Consider the following 18,327-nt stretch of genomic DNA (forward strand, 5'->3'; position numbering starts at 1 on the left):
CTAATAAACCCAACAAAACCTCAGGGAAGGGGATCTCTTGCCTGCGGTCAGGCTGCCTGCTGCGGGGCATCCCACCGCTCGAATTGCTGAGGAGGGCGGCCCGAGGCAGGACATCAGGGACCCCCGGAGGGCAGGGAAGCACGCGGTGCCACAGGGCGCTATGGCGGAGCGCGGGTAGAGCCGGAGGCCGGGCACCACCGATGTGCTGAGGGACAGGAGAGAGGATGGAGAAGGTACGTTGGCGGGTCCCTATCAAGGACTGGGCAGAGCCTTCGGGGGCGACCTGAGGTAACGCGTGCCAGCAGCGCAGCACAGCACAGCAGCGGCGTGTGCGGGGGGCGGCCCTGCTCCCTGAGGGGCTGCAGAAGGCGAGGGGGTCTCACTCACGCCACCGCGGCCGTGCGCGCTCATCCACCCGCCAGCTGGCGCTGCCCCTGCACGCCGGGGGAGTGTGAATGACTGCGGCCCGGAGGGACAGCGAAAGCAGAGCCATCCATCATCATCATCATCATCCTCCACCCCTGCCCTCCGGCCGCAGCACCGAGCCCCGGAACCACCCCCTGTGCCGCCGCCTCCCTCAGCGCGGCCCCTCTCTCCCTCAGGCGGGCCCGGCTCCGCGCGCCCCCCGGCCGCCCTTTCCCTCTCCCAGCAGCGGGATCCGCGGCGCGCCTGCGCGGGGCGGTGTCTGCGGACCGCTCCAGCCGCCCGGCGCCGCCGCCATTTTGGTGCTCGGCTTGGAGAGAGGAGCGAGCCGAGAGAAGAAACCGGGAGCACGGCGCTCCCGCCCGGCTCTGGCGCTGAGGCACCGTAGCAGGCTGCTCTCGCCACCTTCTCGGGCCGCCCGTCCTTGTCAGCCGCCGCTGATCTTCGCCACCCGCCCAGCCGGGCCCGCCGCAGGCCTGAGAGAGAGGCGGGAAGGATGCCCTGCACACCCCGCCGCTGAGGGAGACTCGGGGGCCCTGACCGCCGCGTCTGGCCAGCCCCACCCCAGCCGCTCCTCGGTCCTTCGCCTCCAGAAGCACGGGGCTTCTTTCTCTCTTATCCCCCTTTCCTTGGGCTTCCTATCTTCTGGGCTGGGCACTAGCCGCTTCCTCCTAGTCCCCAGCCCGTCCGCCTTCCAGGCCTCCTTGTCCAGGCCTTCCCTTCTCGGGATCTCTTCCTCCGCTTGGGCCTTCGGGCTCTTCACCTTCCTTTCCCCGTGTCCCTTCCCCGCCCGGAGCCATGTCCTCTGCCGCTCGTTTCGATTCGTCGGACCGCTCCAGCTGGTACGTGGGCCCGGTGTCTCGGGCGGAGGCGCAGACGCGGTTGCAAGGGCAGCGGCACGGCATGTTCCTAGTGCGGGACTCGTCCACCTGCCCAGGGGACTATGTGCTCTCGGTGTCCGAGAACTCCCGGGTTTCCCACTACATCATTAACTCCTTGCCTAACCGCCGCTTTAAGATCGGCGACCAGGAGTTTGAGCACCTGCCCGCCCTGCTGGAGTTCTACAAGATCCACTACCTGGACACCACCACCCTCATCGAGCCTGCGCCCAGGTGAGTGCCATGCCCCCTTCGCCCCACCCCCTGCCATCTTCACCGAGGGGACACAAGGAGGGGGCTGTCTTAGTCCAGTCTAATAGCCCCAGCATCATATAGCACTGAATGTAGGACCATGCTATATGTACGAAGGAAACCATTTGTTTATGGCTCTTGTTTGAAGCTGTTTCTAAGTGGTCCTTATTAGCACTCTGGATCTCGGTGACCATTGTACATTGCTGTTTCAATCACATCATCTGTACAATGCATTGGCGTTATATACATATAGTACACTTACCATTGTGTGCAGGCATATGGAAAGGTACCATGTGCATCTATCTCTACCACTGGCTGTAATAGCCTTGAAAGAGGGTGTGGTCGTGCATTGTGTCAACTCTTTCTTCTGGTATTGTCCTGTTCCGATGATGGCCGAGAAGCTGGTTCACAAGTCTCAGTGATTGAAGTACAGCCTCTGAGCTTAAGTTGCTCTCTGTCTCTACATTCATAATGATTACAATAGAACAGGCCTTTATGTGATTAGACTGTTTCACGCTGTTAAATCAGCATTAATATATTCTAGGACAGAATTTCCCAAACTTGGAGTGGCATTTCCACCTCCAAAAAATGTAAACCATTATTTCTCATAGTTTGATTACAGCACTGTTCATCTGTATCTGCATACTCACTCTGCACTACATTGAGAAATGTTATTGTAGGAGGATGGGAAAATGTGACTTGGCTATGATCTCATTCTTTGTCTTGTTCCCGCATGGGACATACCTGCAACTTGCCATCAGTAAACTGCTTATCAAGAACTCTAGAACATATTCCTTGCTTTTAATTAATAAAGCCTTTCCCAGTATCTTATTTCAAAGCTTTTGGGCTTCCTGGATAGAATTAAGTGAAATAAAAGCCTGAAAAGCAGCAGTGCATTAGACAAGCAATTCAGATTGGTTTGCTTCTAAATTCTGCATTTTAAAATAAAACTGGCTTGTGGATTAGCAGGCTCTTAGGGGGGAAGAGTAACTTTGAGGCTTATAGTCACGATTTAACTTTGGCATAGGCGAGTTTGTAATGACAATCAGTAGCTTGTCAAACGGTCAAAAGAAAATCTTCTGTAAAGCTGTGGGGTGATGGAAGGGATGTGACAAGAAAGCACTAGCATCAGGAACGCTCAAAGTTGCTGAGAAGTCTTCTAGGTAGTGACTGTGCTGTGGCTAGAGAGATGGTTAGGGTGAAGGGAAAAATATAATCATTTTCACCATTGTAGGAATGCTTAAATGGAGCTGCCCAGTGTTACGTGCAAGCTTAAATCTGTGGATAGTTCCGAGGAAAAGAGTCTACACTAAAGCAATCTTTATGCTTATCTTTGTTTTCCTTAACCTGGATGCTTTTGTGCCTTTCTGGATCTAAAAACTTAATCATTTGTGGCAATGACTGACTCGACTTTCTCAAAATACTTAAACTTTGCTGATTCCACTTGCTCACTTGGTATTTGTTAGGAGTCTGGTGTGAAACATTTTGTGAACATTTTAGTACCACCTTATTTTCAGGGTTTTGATTGCATTTTGTTCTCTCAGCATACAGAGACAGATGGGACCTCGCCTGCTGTGAGCTGATGAGCTTTATTGTAAAGTGAGAAATGGGACTGACTAGGTGGTTTTCCTTAGCATGATTTTTGTTCTAAATTCTTTTAGAAAAATCAGTGACATGGTTGATGGTTTGAAATTTTGCTTGAAGGAGACTTCCTGTTGCAGGAGGGAGAATGACAGATAGCATTTCTTGATTTATTTATAGTTAGCGGACTAGATTAGAATAGGGGTGGCCAGGTATGTGCTTAAGAGCTCTTATTGCCAATTCTTATTTCTCTGGCATTTTCAGGGTAACATTGTGCTCAGGTGCTTTATGCTTTTGAATGCGGTTGATTCTTTTTAATTTCATAAAGTGCAGTATGAAGAGTGGTTTTCATGGTAGGTTTAAGTAGTTTGTTGTATATAGCCATACAACACGTTTAGCTCTCAGAGATGACATTTTAAACTTGTAAGCAGTTGAAAACTGACTGGTTTACGCTTTCCATTTTTTTTGTGTCAGTAGCAAGCTCTGACCATCATTGCAGATGTTCCTGAGCTCAATTAATGGCGTGACTGCTCTCTAAAGGGTTCCCGCTCCTGGCTTTGGCTGCAACAGGGTGTTTGAAAGAAGCATATATTTTTGTTTAGGGCTTTTGGCATATCTTGCAAAACACACAGGAATTTGATTTCCATCTTATTTTGCAAATAGCAGAAGAGAATTGAAGTAGGCTAATGGAACATATCCTTGCTGTTGTAGCTTAAACAATAAGTATCTGCAATGGCCTATATATGTTAAGATTTCTGACAGCTGTTTTGAATAAAATATACATAATCTATGAGGAAAATCACAGAGAAAATAGTCTCATGTAATGAACAATCTTATACATTATCTCAGACAACAAAATTACTGTATTTGACAGAGGATGGACGTAGTATTAAACAGTGATGTGAGTAAATTAAAAGCAATATTATGGTTAATAAGGCAAAAGAGTATTCCTGTATGGTTAGCTTTTTCATTTCTTACTCCATTCTTACCAGTGGCTGCAAGTATTTCATACTCTTTTTTTATGAAGATACCACTTTCAGGTTATTAGCTCTTTAAATATGCAGAAAAGATCAGTACTTTGAAACTAATAATTTTTCTTCTGTATTATAACAACCCTTTGAGAGTTAAAGTTGTTAAAATAAGATTAAGGAGCTTAATTCCATGTTACTTTCCAGAAAAGAAGGAGAAAGTGTCTCCTAAAAGCACAGCATCTGCCTATCTCCTTTCTTAAAGAAAGGAGTTTTCAGTATAAATTTCACTGGCTGTCCCAAAAATTCTGCATGCAAGTAGAAGGATTTAGTTAGAAAAATACTGTACTACCAATTAGAAAGACAACATTGGACTCCTAAATTTGAGTTAGAAAACTCTGAGTTAGAAAAACCTCCTCTTACTTTGGTTCTCTTTCCTGCTGTGTTCCCTCAAGTCTAGCATTTGGGGTCACCAAATTCTTTAGAAATAGGTGTTGAAGTTAAAAACGTAGATGTGATGAACTGAAGAGGATTATTTAGCTCCCCAAGAGCACTTCCACCCCAAGTCACCTAAATAATTTTAACTTGGTTTTGTGCATCATGACTCTTGCAACTTAAGCTATAGATTTTATTTTGCCCCAAGATCCTCACAACAATACAAAACACAAGGATAAAGGTTTCCAATTATTTCTCCCTATTTTCTGCAGCCATGTTAGATTTTTATTGGCTCACTGGGTACTTAAGTGATTACTTGAGAGCATGAGTTACTCATGAAATGTCTCACAGTGTTACCAAGCCAATACTTCTGTTACAAAGCTGAGTAAGTGATCTCCTCTAATTGGTGTTCCTTCTGTAAAACTGGTGCTTAGCTTTGTTAGTGGAAATAAACAATAGCTATTGCTTATACCAAATCTTTTTTAAACTTAGGTATCCAAGTCCACCAATGGGATCTGGACCTGCCCCTGCTATGTCCACTGCAGAAGAAAATGTGGAGTATGTTCGGACTCTCTATGACTTTCCTGGCAATGATGCTGAGGATCTTCCATTTAAAAAGGGTGAGATATTGGTGATTGTAGAGAAGCCAGAAGAACAGTGGTGGAGTGCCAGAAACAAGGATGGTCGGATTGGGATGATTCCTGTTCCTTATGTAGAAAAGCTAGTCAGATCTTCTCATGCAAAGCATGGAAACAGGAATTCCAACAGTTACGGTATTCCAGAACCTGCCCATGCTTATGCTCAGCCTCAAACTGCAACTCCCCTTCCATCAGTACCCAGTACACCTGGAGCAGTGATCAATCCCCTGCCATTAACACAGAATGGACCAGTTTATGCCAAAGCTATCCAAAAGAGAGTACCTTGTGCTTATGACAAGACTGCGCTGGCATTAGAGGTAAGTTTTTCCTCTCAAGTCTCATGGTTTTCAATTGTTCTGTAAAATAAGAAACTAAAAACCATTAGTAGCAAAGTTGGTGTGGATGACTTCATATGGAGTTTGCTTACCTATGTCAAGGGACTGAGAAGTTAGAGTACATTCTGAAGAAAGACCCACAAAATTGCTTCATCTATACCACTTCCTTTGAGAAAAGTGACCAAGTTACTTCAGAACCCGTATTTACCCTCTCTTTAATGGTGCATATATTTTACAAGGGTAGCAGAGTGGTATAATCCTGACTGCTATTAGGTATTGCACATCCTGCTGTGAAAGCAAGTGCTAGTGAGAGGATGACTTTGCTTGTCCACCTAATCTTGGTGAGCAAAAGAGGTGTTTCCTTAATCATTGCAACATTGCAGGTTGAGAACTGGAAGTAGTGGCACCCTTCAGAGAAAAGTAAGGATTGCTGATAATTGTAATCTGTAATGTGGGATGAATTTGAGAGATACCCGGAGCTGAGAGCTGGAATCTGGGCAGAAATGTATCAAATAATCTAGTCTCTTTTACTTTGGTTTTGAAAGTGGGATTTAAGAAACCTTAAGACCTAAACTGGGGGTGAGAGGGTTGGATGAAAGGCTGCAGTGTAGCCTCTGAACCTTTAATAAGTTCCTGTACTTGCCAAAGCATTCTATTTATGTATTTATTTTTAATTTAGGGATGTCTTTTAAGACTTTAGAGCGCTATTCTTTAAATGGTAAAGAATTCATATTACAATTCTAGTTTAACTTGTATGAATGATGGATTGGAAGAAGTTTTTAAAGCTATATCTGGAAAACTGGGTTTATATTATACTGAAGGCTCATTAACCCACAGTTCAAAAATGAACCTGGAAAAAGCACTTGTCTCAAAAGGTGACATTTGAGCTTGCTACAGTGCTTCAAGGATCAAATGCAAGGAAACAAGCAAAGGAAGCAACAGCATTTTAGCAAGTAAATAATAGTGGTTTTAAAAATACTTCTGAATTTTTCCTGTAGCTTTTGCTCAATTACTTTGCAAGCTAAAGCTGTTTGTTACTTAAAACCGATACTGTTGGCTGAGACTTGAAAGGTTGTATTTGTGACTTCCAGTTATTCATAATACTTGCACTAAGTGTTTTCCTCTTATATTTGTAAAGCCTCTACAGACAATTACTCTTACTGGGTTAAAAGTTAAATATGTATCACTGGATTTTCCTAAAGTCTTATGAAATTTAGCAACCTGTTATTTGCAAGCAGCGTGTGAAAATTATCATAGAGCAAAGTGTAAATTCACTGTCAGAAGTTTCCTGACAAAACTGCTTATGCTTCTGTAAAGAAAGCAAGGCAAGCAACTGATCTTGTTATGTTATCAGTGTGGCATGGTATTACTTCAGGGAACTTGCTTTGCCGCAGGGTAGCGGAACCACCTGGAAGTCTGTCCTTCACAAATAAATTTTTCTGTAAATGCAGTCATTTTAGGTACTCTAGCATACCAGCAGGATTAATTTTCTGACCAGCATCAAGGTTTGAATTATTTTGAGCCTTCAAATTGCTGTTTGTTTGAGAGATGCTTCTCTTTCCCTGAATTCTAATCATGTATTGCCTCATGTGTTTGCCTCCTGTCACTGGCATATTTTGTCTTCCTATGTAGTCTGTTTTCTTTGCAAGCGCATCTTAGCCACACTGTGGCTTCCAAAGAGGCTTCATAAGCAGAATTCTGGGAACTGATCTACGTTTTTATTAAAATCACTGATTACAGCTTCTTCATATCTATCCATGCATAGGGAACTTAAGCAGACTCAGAGCAGTATTTGTCACATAGACTACTCTTAGAGAGGAAAAAAAAAATCCACCTTTTTTTCCTGATCTTCTTTCAGATTACCCAAAACCTGCTGGGCCCTGATGAAGTATTTAATCCCAACCTTGTCAGGGATTTATGTGCCCCTAAATCTGGACCATTTGAATCTTCTATTTTGTAAGACCACTGAAAGTAGCTAGTAGTAGAGAAACAGCAAGTTATGGGAATGTTTGGGGGAAGAAAGTTAATGGTGTTGTTTCAGAATAACAGTATTTGACAGTACTCCACCTTAGTATAGGTGTACTCTGAATTGCAGTTCAGCTTGTACAGGTAGAACACCTTGTTAGTATAATTATACAGTGCCCAATTGTGTAATCTCATTTAAACTGATAAAATTATATGAACAGAGTATCTTTTTGCTGGCTCTAGCTTTGTGTGGTCAGCACACAGACAGTACTTAAAAGGAAGAGAATACCATCTGGAGTAAATAAAGCTATTGCATAGTAATCTGCTTGACTTCCTTTTAAGTGGAGGGATGTCATCCTCTTGGGTTCAGCTTGAAAATGGGACAAGCTCTCTGCTTGCAAGTCCAGTTTTTCTGTTGTATGCTACTGTTTACATAAGTTGTCAGAAGCTTTCCTTAAGCAAAGGTAAAGATTCATAGCCTCTTATAGAGAAATCTGTTTTGTAAGGGAGGCATAATTATTTTTTAAGAGTTTCTCACATGAAAAATGTGATTTGTAAAACAAGTGAATATCCTACTGAAAATCTGGAAACAAAGTCAGTCTAGTTGGATAATGATGGAGTGCTTAGCTTTTAAATAATACTTAAAATGTGACATTTAACTACAATATTGTTCCTGTAAGGATGATGGTTAATACAGCGTTTATTACAATTTGGATCTTGCTGGGCTCAAATTATTTAGCATTCATAGTGGTATTATTGAAGTGACTAAGGTCTGAATGTTGCCTTGGTCCTACTGCATTATATGCTCTACTTTTATTCTCTAAAATAAAAAAAAAAATAGTATTCTGTTAATAGGCTAAAATGAAAGTTTTAAGTATAGCTGCTACCTCAAAGCATGCAGTTGGCACACATACAACTTTGAGCATCTCCCTGAACCAGTGAACAATTAAGCCTATGATAAATTGTATGTATTTCTAAGATTTACATACACTGTTGTCAGTTGAATCAGTTACCTTGCCAGTTCAGATGTAATATTTTTAATGAGATGGTGAAAGTCTGAAGTTTCTTACTACATGTGTAGTATTTTCATGGATACTGCATTTAAAAAAAAGAATAAAAAGGGCAAACAAAAAACTGAACTAAACCGCAAAAAAACAACCACCCAACCCAAACCAACAAAAAACTAAACCCCAGGCCAGTGACCCAGATCTGTTTCTTTACTTGTGAGCTTTTAGTCAAGAAACAATTTCCTTCCTTTCTGGTGCTCTAGAGGAAGGAATATGAAGGACAGGGATACAGCATCCTGTATTTATTGGGACTAGAACGCTACATGACAGGATTACGTACTAGTGTTATTCAATCCTGCTTTTTTTTGGGAAAACTAGGAGGGCAGTCCTGTGTTCAAAGCTGAGACTTTTTGGCACTGTTACTATGATACAGAGCACTCAAGCCTATGTTGAAGTTTCTCAGCATTTAATAACCTGTAGTTCTAACAGCCAGTCTGGTAACAACAGTATGCTAAAGAAACCTTGTTTTAAACCAGATGCTCTAACCAGCGCAAGATGTGTATGCAGTACCCAGTGGACTAAGACCTAGGATGTTTTTACCTTAAAGGAGCTTATCTCTTGGCAGTTGGGTACTTGTGTTTGTATCCAAAGTAGTTGACTGATGACTAACTTCTACACAGCAATGTTCTTTGTCCAGCAAAGTAAGTAGGTAGACTAATGGTGGATAAGGCCCTTAAAAATTAGTGAACTGTTTCAAGGTTGATTCAGGATGTGAATAACAAATTCAAAATTCACTTAGAAAATGGAATGAAATAGTGTAACAGAAAAATGGGTGACCAGCAGCAGCCACCAGACTTATGTCTCTCATGTGTTTAAAAAATTGTTCTTGAACATATTGCAGACTCTGTGGGAAGTGTCATAGACCATTTTGAAGGCAGTTGTAGTCCTAGAGTTCATCTCCAGACTTAACATGACAGTGTTATGGAATTAAAAGATTAAAAAAACCAAACAAAAACCACCAAGAGTTTCACTATATTTTTATAGCAAATGTTTTATACTAATGATGGCTTTCTTTAGACTTGTGCCAGCTTTAAGTTATTAAATAGTTTATCTGTTCATAATGTATCAAACATACACATTTATGTTTTCTAGTACAGTTAACCTGTCACTGAAATGTTTTGGTGAAATAGGTATCAATTCACCATAATTATATAACTGACTTACAGTATTTCTCTTGAGCGTGTTACAATTAGGTTACAGTTAACTTTCCAAAAGAAACTTGAGACAAGTAGGCCAAAATGTGCTAGCAGTAGAACTTTCTTAATTAGGAAATTAGGCTACTCTCACTAGGCAACAAGCATTGTGCTTTCCTTAAGCCAAGGAAACAGCACTGCTGTTAAACAATGCTGTGAAATGCATCTAACCCACAAGGTCTAGAATTTAAAAAAAATATCAAGCCTATACTTGTGTAGTGCGATGTTGATCAGGGAGCTTTAGTTCTGGTAACTACTGAATTGAAAGTGACACTGGCAGCAGGATTCCTGTGTCTGTGCTGACATGCACCAACTTTTCAGCATGCTACATTTGAAAATACAACTGACAATTACTTTGAAAATTTTGTGTGCACTCTTAATCTTTGCAAATTCCTTTTCCAGACAAGTTATTGATAGTCCCTGTCATGACAGTGCTGAGTGCCTCAATTTAAATATACATTCACCCTCAGAACTGTTTCCAGCTTGTTTTCGGGTGAAAATGAAAGTGACATGGGTAACTTAGACAAGATCCTGTGCAACAGTGAGATTCAGTGTGGCTCAAGAATGATGGTCTGTGGAGTTTTGTGCTCTCCAAATTGTGTTCAGTTATGACAGCTGCTTAATCAGATGGAGACAAGCTACTATCATTTACAGCGCTTCTGTGGTGCTGCAACTCCCAACTCTGGCAATTATGCTAGGTATACTTGAAATCTTTACTCCTTTCTTATATGAAACTAGATTAAATTGCATCTAGGACTTCAACATGTCTATGCTGCCCTTGGACTTGCTTTCTTATCTCAAGAATGGTTGATGGTCTTTCCTCTGAACTAATCAATCCTCTAATTTGGGCATCAACTCTTCTTCCAGTACACAACGTGGGAAGTGAAGGATAATTAAGCTGTGCTTTCAGCCTGCTGGTTTCTTGAATCTTCTAATACATAAAGCACCAACTACTTCAGTGTCACTTTGTCCTGTTTGCAGCATGTCTGAACTCTGCCTCTCTTACATAGCTCAGCTTTGTGTCTTTTGAGGATACAAATTTCTTAGTGTTGATCCTTGTTTATTCTTCTCCAGAACAGGCAGCTGGTCTGCACACTTTAGTACTAATACTTCTGTTTCCAAAGAAGTGAGCTGTGATATTAATCAGGATAATTACTGAGATAGAAAACATCTCTCTGGAATTCATGGAGTATTCAATAACTATTGACCCAGTGGGCTATAATGATGATTTAGAGTTTAACTGCATTTTTATCTCTTTAAATTTATACTACAGAACTCTATCAGCCATAGAACTATTAGCATACAATTGTTGGGATATCACTGTGTAAAACACATCTAATTGGTTGACTGTGTGACCAAAATGGCATGCAGGAAACCTTTAGCAGTGTATGAATCAGCTTCAAATAAAAGACAGGTAAGGGAGAGTCTAGAGTGAATGAAGTAACTTTCCTCACTGGCATGTTCCATAGCTTGTGTTTCCCCCGGGCTTTGAATTCATGCTGCAACAGGGACATAATGAAAGGATGCTATCTAAAATACATTTTGATTTTTATCATTTGGGTGGAACCAAATGGCTGCATTTCAGAAGTATTACTCATTTCAGCAGTTGATACTTCCATCCAGCAATGCTGGCATGCTTTGTAAGTGAAGTAACTTATCTGAGAGATGCTGAGACTTCAGGAAGAATTATCCTAATTTATAGGTAAGGCCCATGAGCTGTCCAGAGTCATACACGAAGTTTGTAGCAGAGATGGGAATAGAATCAGGTCTCCTGACTCTGTCCTATGCCTAATCGTAAGGCAATTCTTCTGACTGGCTTAAAACATTCTCTGAAAAATTACAAATAGTATGTTAAATAACTGCAGTGGGAGATCACACTTCAGCTGACAACATTATAGATGCTTTAAAAAGTGTCTACCAAATACTGCTTTTAGTTAGTACTTTGGGAAAAAGTTGCATAAAGGGACTACTTGACCAGATTCTTGTAGACATTGTCAAAATGGAGGTTTTTAACATAAGATCCAGGAATTATTTTATCATGACATCAAGGTTCTTTCTCCAAAAATCTTGTTTCGTTTTATCTTCTATGTGGAACTGCTTTTTTTTTAACATAGCACAAGAGGGTATTCAGAAGCTTGCATAAAAAAAATCCACTCACACCACTCGTAGTATAGTTACTGTAAATCAATTTACTATTCCAACAGCTGCATATGGAAATATCCTTTGCATAACTTTTTGTCAGCTACCACTCTTTAGTGGCATATTCTGATCTGCAGCAACTTTGCCCACCCAGGAGTCCAAAGAATATTTTACACTGTTAATCTACATGGCAGTTTATTGCAATGCAATAGACTTAAATTGTATTTTTTTTAGTGGGCTTACAGCAAGCCTTCCAAACCTATTCATATTATAGGAATCAATCAGACTGAAGGGTGTCTTTTTCTAGACCCTCAAAATTATTAATGGATTGATCTCTAGAGCACAATTAAATTGTTGGATTCTCAGAAAACACAGGCCCCTGTTTTCAATCCAGTGTAGTACAACAGTTTAGGGTTTTCTGGATTATTTTTATGTGTGATGCAAATGCAGTTTCGTAATAGGTTTTAACTGTGGTGATGTTGGCTGCATCTTCTTGAATTTGGGTTTAAAACTGGGAACTTAGATTTGTCTTCAAGGTTTATTTAAATCTACCAACCTAACACTGAGTATTTACAGATGTTATCAGCCTTTTCCTGAAGAGACATTTGTTAGGTTCCTGCTTAGGTCATCTTGATGCTATTTAAAGCTTTCTCTAACCTTTTCTATTCAGTGAAAAGTCTGACAAATTGTGCTTTTTTAGCAAATACACAAAGCAGGCTGCAATAGTCTGTGAAGAGGTGAAAATGAGTCAAATTAATGCACTATGTATGTGCTAAGTATCATGGGCAGTGTGTTACTACTTAGTAGTATATTTTGGCTGCAGCTTGAGTTTAGGAACAACATAAGTAAAGATGTCCATTTAAGAAAGTAATATAGTCTCAGTTATATCCCAAGAACTTAAGGGAGTTCAGAGGTTTTCTCCTCTCTTAAAAGCACAAGATTACAGTTGTTCAAAGTGTGACAGTCTTGAATCTCGGAGGGAGGTGGGACACCAACAACCCAAGTAGTAGATAAAAACAAAGGGGTAACACGTTTTGCTTAAATGTCTAATTTAAGACTCTAAAGTGTCTCAAAGTTTGAGAAGTTTTATTTTGAGATGTAACACTGAGTGACTGACAAGGAATTTATTAGAGTATCTTAAACTTCACTTGAGGATTCTTGCTTCTGAGTGATCTTCCAAAAATATCTATTGGAGCAATGATAACTGGTTTAAAGAGGCTTCAGATCAGCTAATGGTGTGCACACTTTTTCAAATTCAGGGTGTTTTCCTTTAACAAAAAAAACACCGAGGTCTAACCTGAAGAGTTTTAATCTGAGGCCCTTGGCCAAGGTTCCTAAACTGTCTGCATCAGTTCCAGATTTTAATACTAGTTAGATAGTGTAGACAAACAGTTACACATACTGCAGCAGGACAAAAATCAAGCTTTGCTTTTAATAAGATCAAAGCTAGTTACCAAGGCAACTTAAAGAAGTAGCCTTGAAGCCGAGACTCAACTACAAAGAGCTTGATCCTAATCTGGGGAAGAAACCGATGAACCAGTGGCTCTTGGTCATAGCTGGTTCTGCATTTTGTGAAATTGGTTCTCAGCTGCTAATGTCACTTTTCTAATATTTACTATAGTTACCACACAGAGTAAAATTAAGTAAACAGGAAGGGAGGTGTAAAGCTAGAGAGCTGCTGCAACAGACCACATACATGTTCAGCTATTCTGAAACATCTGAGGGAGAAATGAGTATTTAGCTGGTCTTAAATGCTACTTGTTGTCAAATTGGATGTTTTCCTTTGTAAATTATTTCAATCAAATTAAATGCAGGCGTTGAACAATGATAAAAGTATAACTTACTATCATTGGGGCTGATGTTTCTTGCTTGATCATAGTTTAGCTTTTGTCATCTTTCACTGCCAAATAGGAAGAGACATAGTTACTGTAGGAAAGGCCTGACGTGTTTCAAGTTCTTTGGCAAGAAGTAGAGGTGAAAACAACAAAGTTAGAATCTGTGCATGTGATTCTTAAGAGAAAAGAAGCTTTGAGATGCCTGCTTCAGAAGCGTACCATTATTTTAGAAATTACAGAAGCTTCTTAGATTGTGATAACCAGAACTAAAGCTTCCATTAATGGTTTCTTTGCCATAGGAATCTCTCTTTGAAAAACTAATTTTCCTTTGAAACAAGCCAGTTGATGCTGAATGAGTGCTGTGCTCTTTTGAATGGATGTTGCATCTCATTACTGATGGTAGCTTTAGTGATGTTAATTTGTATCTAAGCTAAATTTATTGTTGCATGAAGTTGAAGCTTTCCTATAGGAAAAGGTGTAGTTCAATAATTTGTCTGAATATGTGAATACACATTTAGAGTCTGAAAGAGAACCCAGACATGTCTAGCAGCAAAACGTTGGTGTTTTAGCAAAGTAAAAGTAACTTTTCAATCGAACATTATGCCAAGAAGAGAGTGGGATTCTTTCCCCCCTGTGATGGGCTTGTGTTTGTTTTTTCCCCTCTTCATTTGATTTGAATCAGAGGCGAGATTCCCATGGGTGATAACTGCTTTTGTTCAATTTTACAGGTTGGAGACATTGTGAAGGTTACACGGATGAACATAAACGGTCAGTGGGAAGGAGAAGTCAATGGTCGAAAAGGGCTCTTCCCGTTCACTCATGTCAAAATATTTGACCCTCAAAACCCCGAGGAGAATGAATGATTCCCTCTGCCCCATTTACACTGCTGCTTCATTTCCTGGCTATCATTAGCATTGTTCAAGGTGGGATGATGACTTAATGGCACATTGCTAGCATTGCCCATTTTCCAGCTTGCTGCAGTCTGACAGTTCTTTTAGTATACATTTGGAATCCATACAGCTGAAGTCACTGCTGACCTTCATACCATAGTTGTGTCATCCAGAATTTAGTTTCACTTTTAAAACTCTGTTGGGCCTTAAGCTGGACAAGACTGAACTGGTATATAGGAGAGAAGAACAGGAAGGAAACTTTTCCTGTTAAGACTTCCATAGACTTTTTCTGGCTTGCTGAGTAGGAAGAGCCCTAACCTTAGATCAAACATACAACTTGTGTGTTACTGTCCAACAAAAAGCAACAACAAAAATGCAATTTTAGGACTGAAGAAGACTTAGTTTTAAGAGAACCTGTCCTAAGGTAGTACATTTTAAATGATGGTCTCTTTCAAGGACAATAATTGAAGCTTATGTATTCTAAGCAGTTGTATTAGAAGCTGCTCTTTTCTGTTAACTCTTAAGCTTGTTGTTGACCTTACTGAAACAGTGTGTGTTAAATGCAAATAACCATTGGTTGAGCTGCATTGAAGCTGAGGCATTTATTTATAAGGAAACTTAGGAGGGGTTGATACTTGTAACCTGGTTTTGACATACCTAATGCATTTCTATTGATTTTTGCAAGCACTAACTGTAGAAAGCGAGCTTTAAAGGGAAACACTTTGACCTGGTCTACATACAGCTCTTCTGCAGCGTTGAAAGTGTAGTCTTACTAGAAGTGCTTATCACCAAGCTATATTTGGTAGATCGATTGATCAGATTGCCATGGTGTGGAGAGAGGTAAGAGAGGAGTGAGACAGGAGAACTTGCTAAATACTGATAAAATCCTCTTATTATACCTTTGATACCCATTTCTCTGCAGGCTCCCTTCTCTCTCCAAAGTTTCCTAGCTATGCCAGCCCCAGCTTATGGAAAGCTCCTTTTCAAACACAATACCTTTTCTCCTAGGGTGTCTCCATGTTGCTGTGCTTCTTCTCCAGGGCAGCTTCCATCATCTTTTTTTCCTTCCCTCTTTTCCTTGCTTGTATCCCAGGTCCTCTGCATGCTGCCATCTTTTTTTTTTTTTTTACCTTTCTAAGTGAGTTGGCTCTGGTTTATATATGCCCCACATCCCTACCCTCCCAGCATCCTCTAGGAAATGGTTAATGGGAGTCAGCTGTCTGGGTTCCCCATGTGCTAAATTAAAACTCAGGCTGGAGGAGGCCACAAAGGTGTCTGTTACCAGTATAGCTTCTTTCCCATTTTCTGTATGTAAGCTGTACTGCTGTAACTGTACTTGCAGTAGGGAACTATATGGCTATAGCAAAATAAGTACAATTCATGCCATGCAGGTTGTCCTTAGCCTGTGTACAGGATAAGAAAGCTTAGGTACAGTGGTGCCCTGTGCTGCCACCTTTAACTGTGTTTTGTAGATGAACTGGAATGATCTTTTAAACATAATGGAACACTGAATTAACAATACACATCTGCAAAGACTGCAACTACAAACCTGCCTTTCAGACAGCCGTGTTAAGGAGAAGTGGCTGTTGTGGCAGCTGACAGGAAAACAGCAGCCCCCATTTTTCAGCTCCTGAAGGCTGTCAATTGTAGCAAAATGAGAAACTTCAGACACCCACAGAATCCCCCCAGTTCTTATAAATGTCAAATTATATAAGAGTTGTTGTCTTAAGTTCCAGCATGTTTTCTTGTTGATTTGTGTCGCTTGATCCTAATAAAAGCACGTTGTTCTTATTTCATGTGAAAGTGCCATGAGATCCTTAATTGGAAGGCACTGAAGAAATACAAACATGGCATTTGCAACAAGACACTTGGAATGTCGGGGTTTTAAAGAGGTCACTGTTCATTTATTAGCTGTTTTCCGTAGTATTGATCAAGTGGCTGACAGTCTAGTTCTTGTAGAGCATCTTACTACCAGATTAACTGTGAAGTAGAGTAGCATTGACTGAAGTGTTTGGTGCTGTAAAAGTAATCCTTGACAATAGGCATTGACATTTTGTCTTGCAAAGAAAAGCTATGCAGCTCTCTCAACTTAAAGAAGGTCATGCTTTTCCTGTGCCCCAGCTATACCCCTAAGTTTACTACATAGATTGTACTACTGAAAGTCATCTTCTGAATACAGAAACTGCACTAAACTCAGTCTGCTGCAGAGAAATCTTATTTCAGACCTGACCTGGTTACAGGCTGCTCTTCAGAAGACTGATTGTAGAATTCTTCCTTTGCATGGCAAATAAATACTGTGAGATTTGAGATCTTGAACACGGCTTTTAACCTGATTTTTTTCACTGAAATGAACATTGTAACTCATCCCTCATTGAATAAGGTATACACTTGGAACATTGGTGCATTGGTTTAGATTTAATTATGTTCTGATACTGCGGAAAAGCAAAATATTTTGCCTTCAAAACTATGCAAAACTTGCGTGTAGTGGTATCTGATGCAAAGACAAGAGTTCTTAAACGTCTTGTGACCCTGGTTTTAGGCCAGGGATGAACAGTGTTTCTCTGAGTAGCAACGGTGTGGTTCAGGTGTGTTAAATGTGGTTTAAATGTAGCATACGGACCACCCTAAGCTGATTGTAACCTTGCTTCAAACCGTGTCTTTGCTATTTTACTATAAGACAAGTATTTTCATATAAAGACTGCATTTGATCAGTGTGTGTTTCTCTCTGAAGGACTCTGGATTCTCAATCGCTCGTTGCTTGCTTACACGTGTGTTGTCTGTTGCTTTATGAAGCCTCTGAAATTGGAGTGATAACTATCAGTGTAAATGTACCTCGGGCATGTAAGGTATACATAATATGAAGCATGAGAGCCTACAAGTGATGGCTTCAATCTGTGCACCATTAAAGTTGTTCTTGCTTTTGAACTAGGAGCTGGTTTAATTACCTGGTGCCACAATAGTTAACTCTCACGAAAGACCTACTGTTTGACTTCCTCCTGTTGTGTACATGTGTATATAGACATTGAAGTCTCTGACCAGTCTGAAAGTTTAAATGGAAACTGTTTTAATCAGTGTCCATCACTGGATAAGCGCTAATTTAATTCATAATTGTTTACAAATTGGGAAAGAATAAACAGAAGGGAATATCCTGTTTGGGCTGGGGCTCTGAAGAGCCTGAGCGTTATTTTTGTAAAGGGAAAAACAGCATTCTTTGTGCCATTTCATGTGCCTGTAAAGTGATTTTTTATATTGTATTAACATCCTGGGAACGAGTGGGCTGCCTTTGTTTTCTAGTCAAGTTTTCAAGCATTTTCCTCAATACCTGCATTTGAAAGCGAGACCTGCCTAAAAGACTGCCTTTGGGACCAGTGGAAGCATTCTTGTATAGCTGTCATTTTCTGTTTACTTGCGTTAAATGAAAGTGTGGTTTGGGACAAGGATACAGTTACTGCAGTGGGAAAGGTGGCCTTGTATTTGAGACAGTCTTCACTGTGTAAACTTTAAAACACAATATGTAAATTAAAGACCATGATCTTCAGGCAATAATATTAAGTGTAAGCTTTTAAAGTTTATTTTGGGGATCATAGCGTGTTTTATTTTTTGTGCTATAAGATTAACAGTATTAAATGAATTATATTCTTAGAAGATATGGAGTGTCTTTTCTTAAGATTAGTGCCTTTTTAATTTCTTACCCCACTTATTTCATAGAACTGGTCCCAACATTAAGC

At 40.5% G+C, this 18,327-nt stretch overlaps 1 protein-coding gene across 1 annotated transcript; it reads left to right on the forward strand.

Annotated features, from left to right (window-relative positions):
- Window positions 1–674: 674 nt before the first annotated feature.
- On the forward strand, window positions 675–18,246 carry CRKL (CRK like proto-oncogene, adaptor protein). Its single transcript, XM_062631350.1, has 3 exons — window positions 675–1,535; window positions 5,030–5,492; window positions 14,438–18,246. The coding sequence occupies exons 1-3, from the start codon at window positions 1,222–1,224 to the stop codon at window positions 14,570–14,572; spliced, it is 912 nt and encodes a 303-aa protein (XP_062487334.1). The 5' UTR covers window positions 675–1,221; the 3' UTR covers window positions 14,573–18,246.
- Window positions 18,247–18,327: the final 81 nt, after the last annotated feature.

The sequence above is a fragment of the Pezoporus occidentalis genome, unplaced genomic scaffold (assembly GCF_034315485.1).
Source record: "Pezoporus occidentalis ecotype Australia unplaced genomic scaffold, CSIRO_AGI_Poc_V1 ctg37, whole genome shotgun sequence".
Lineage (NCBI taxonomy): Eukaryota > Metazoa > Chordata > Aves > Psittaciformes > Psittacidae > Pezoporus > Pezoporus occidentalis.

What these genes read in the sequence shown, in the direction of transcription:
- CRKL (XM_062631350.1), top strand. Translation starts at nt 1,222, where the DNA reads ATGTCCTCTGCCGCTCGTTTCGATTCGTCGGACCGCTCCAGCTGGTAC. An exon ending in CTCATCGAGCCTGCGCCCAG is followed by an intron (nt 1,536 to 5,029) that starts GTGAGTGCCATG and finishes TTTTAAACTTAG; the next exon opens with GTATCCAAGTCCACCAATGG. An exon ending in AGACTGCGCTGGCATTAGAG is followed by an intron (nt 5,493 to 14,437) that starts GTAAGTTTTTCC and finishes TCAATTTTACAG; the next exon opens with GTTGGAGACATTGTGAAGGT.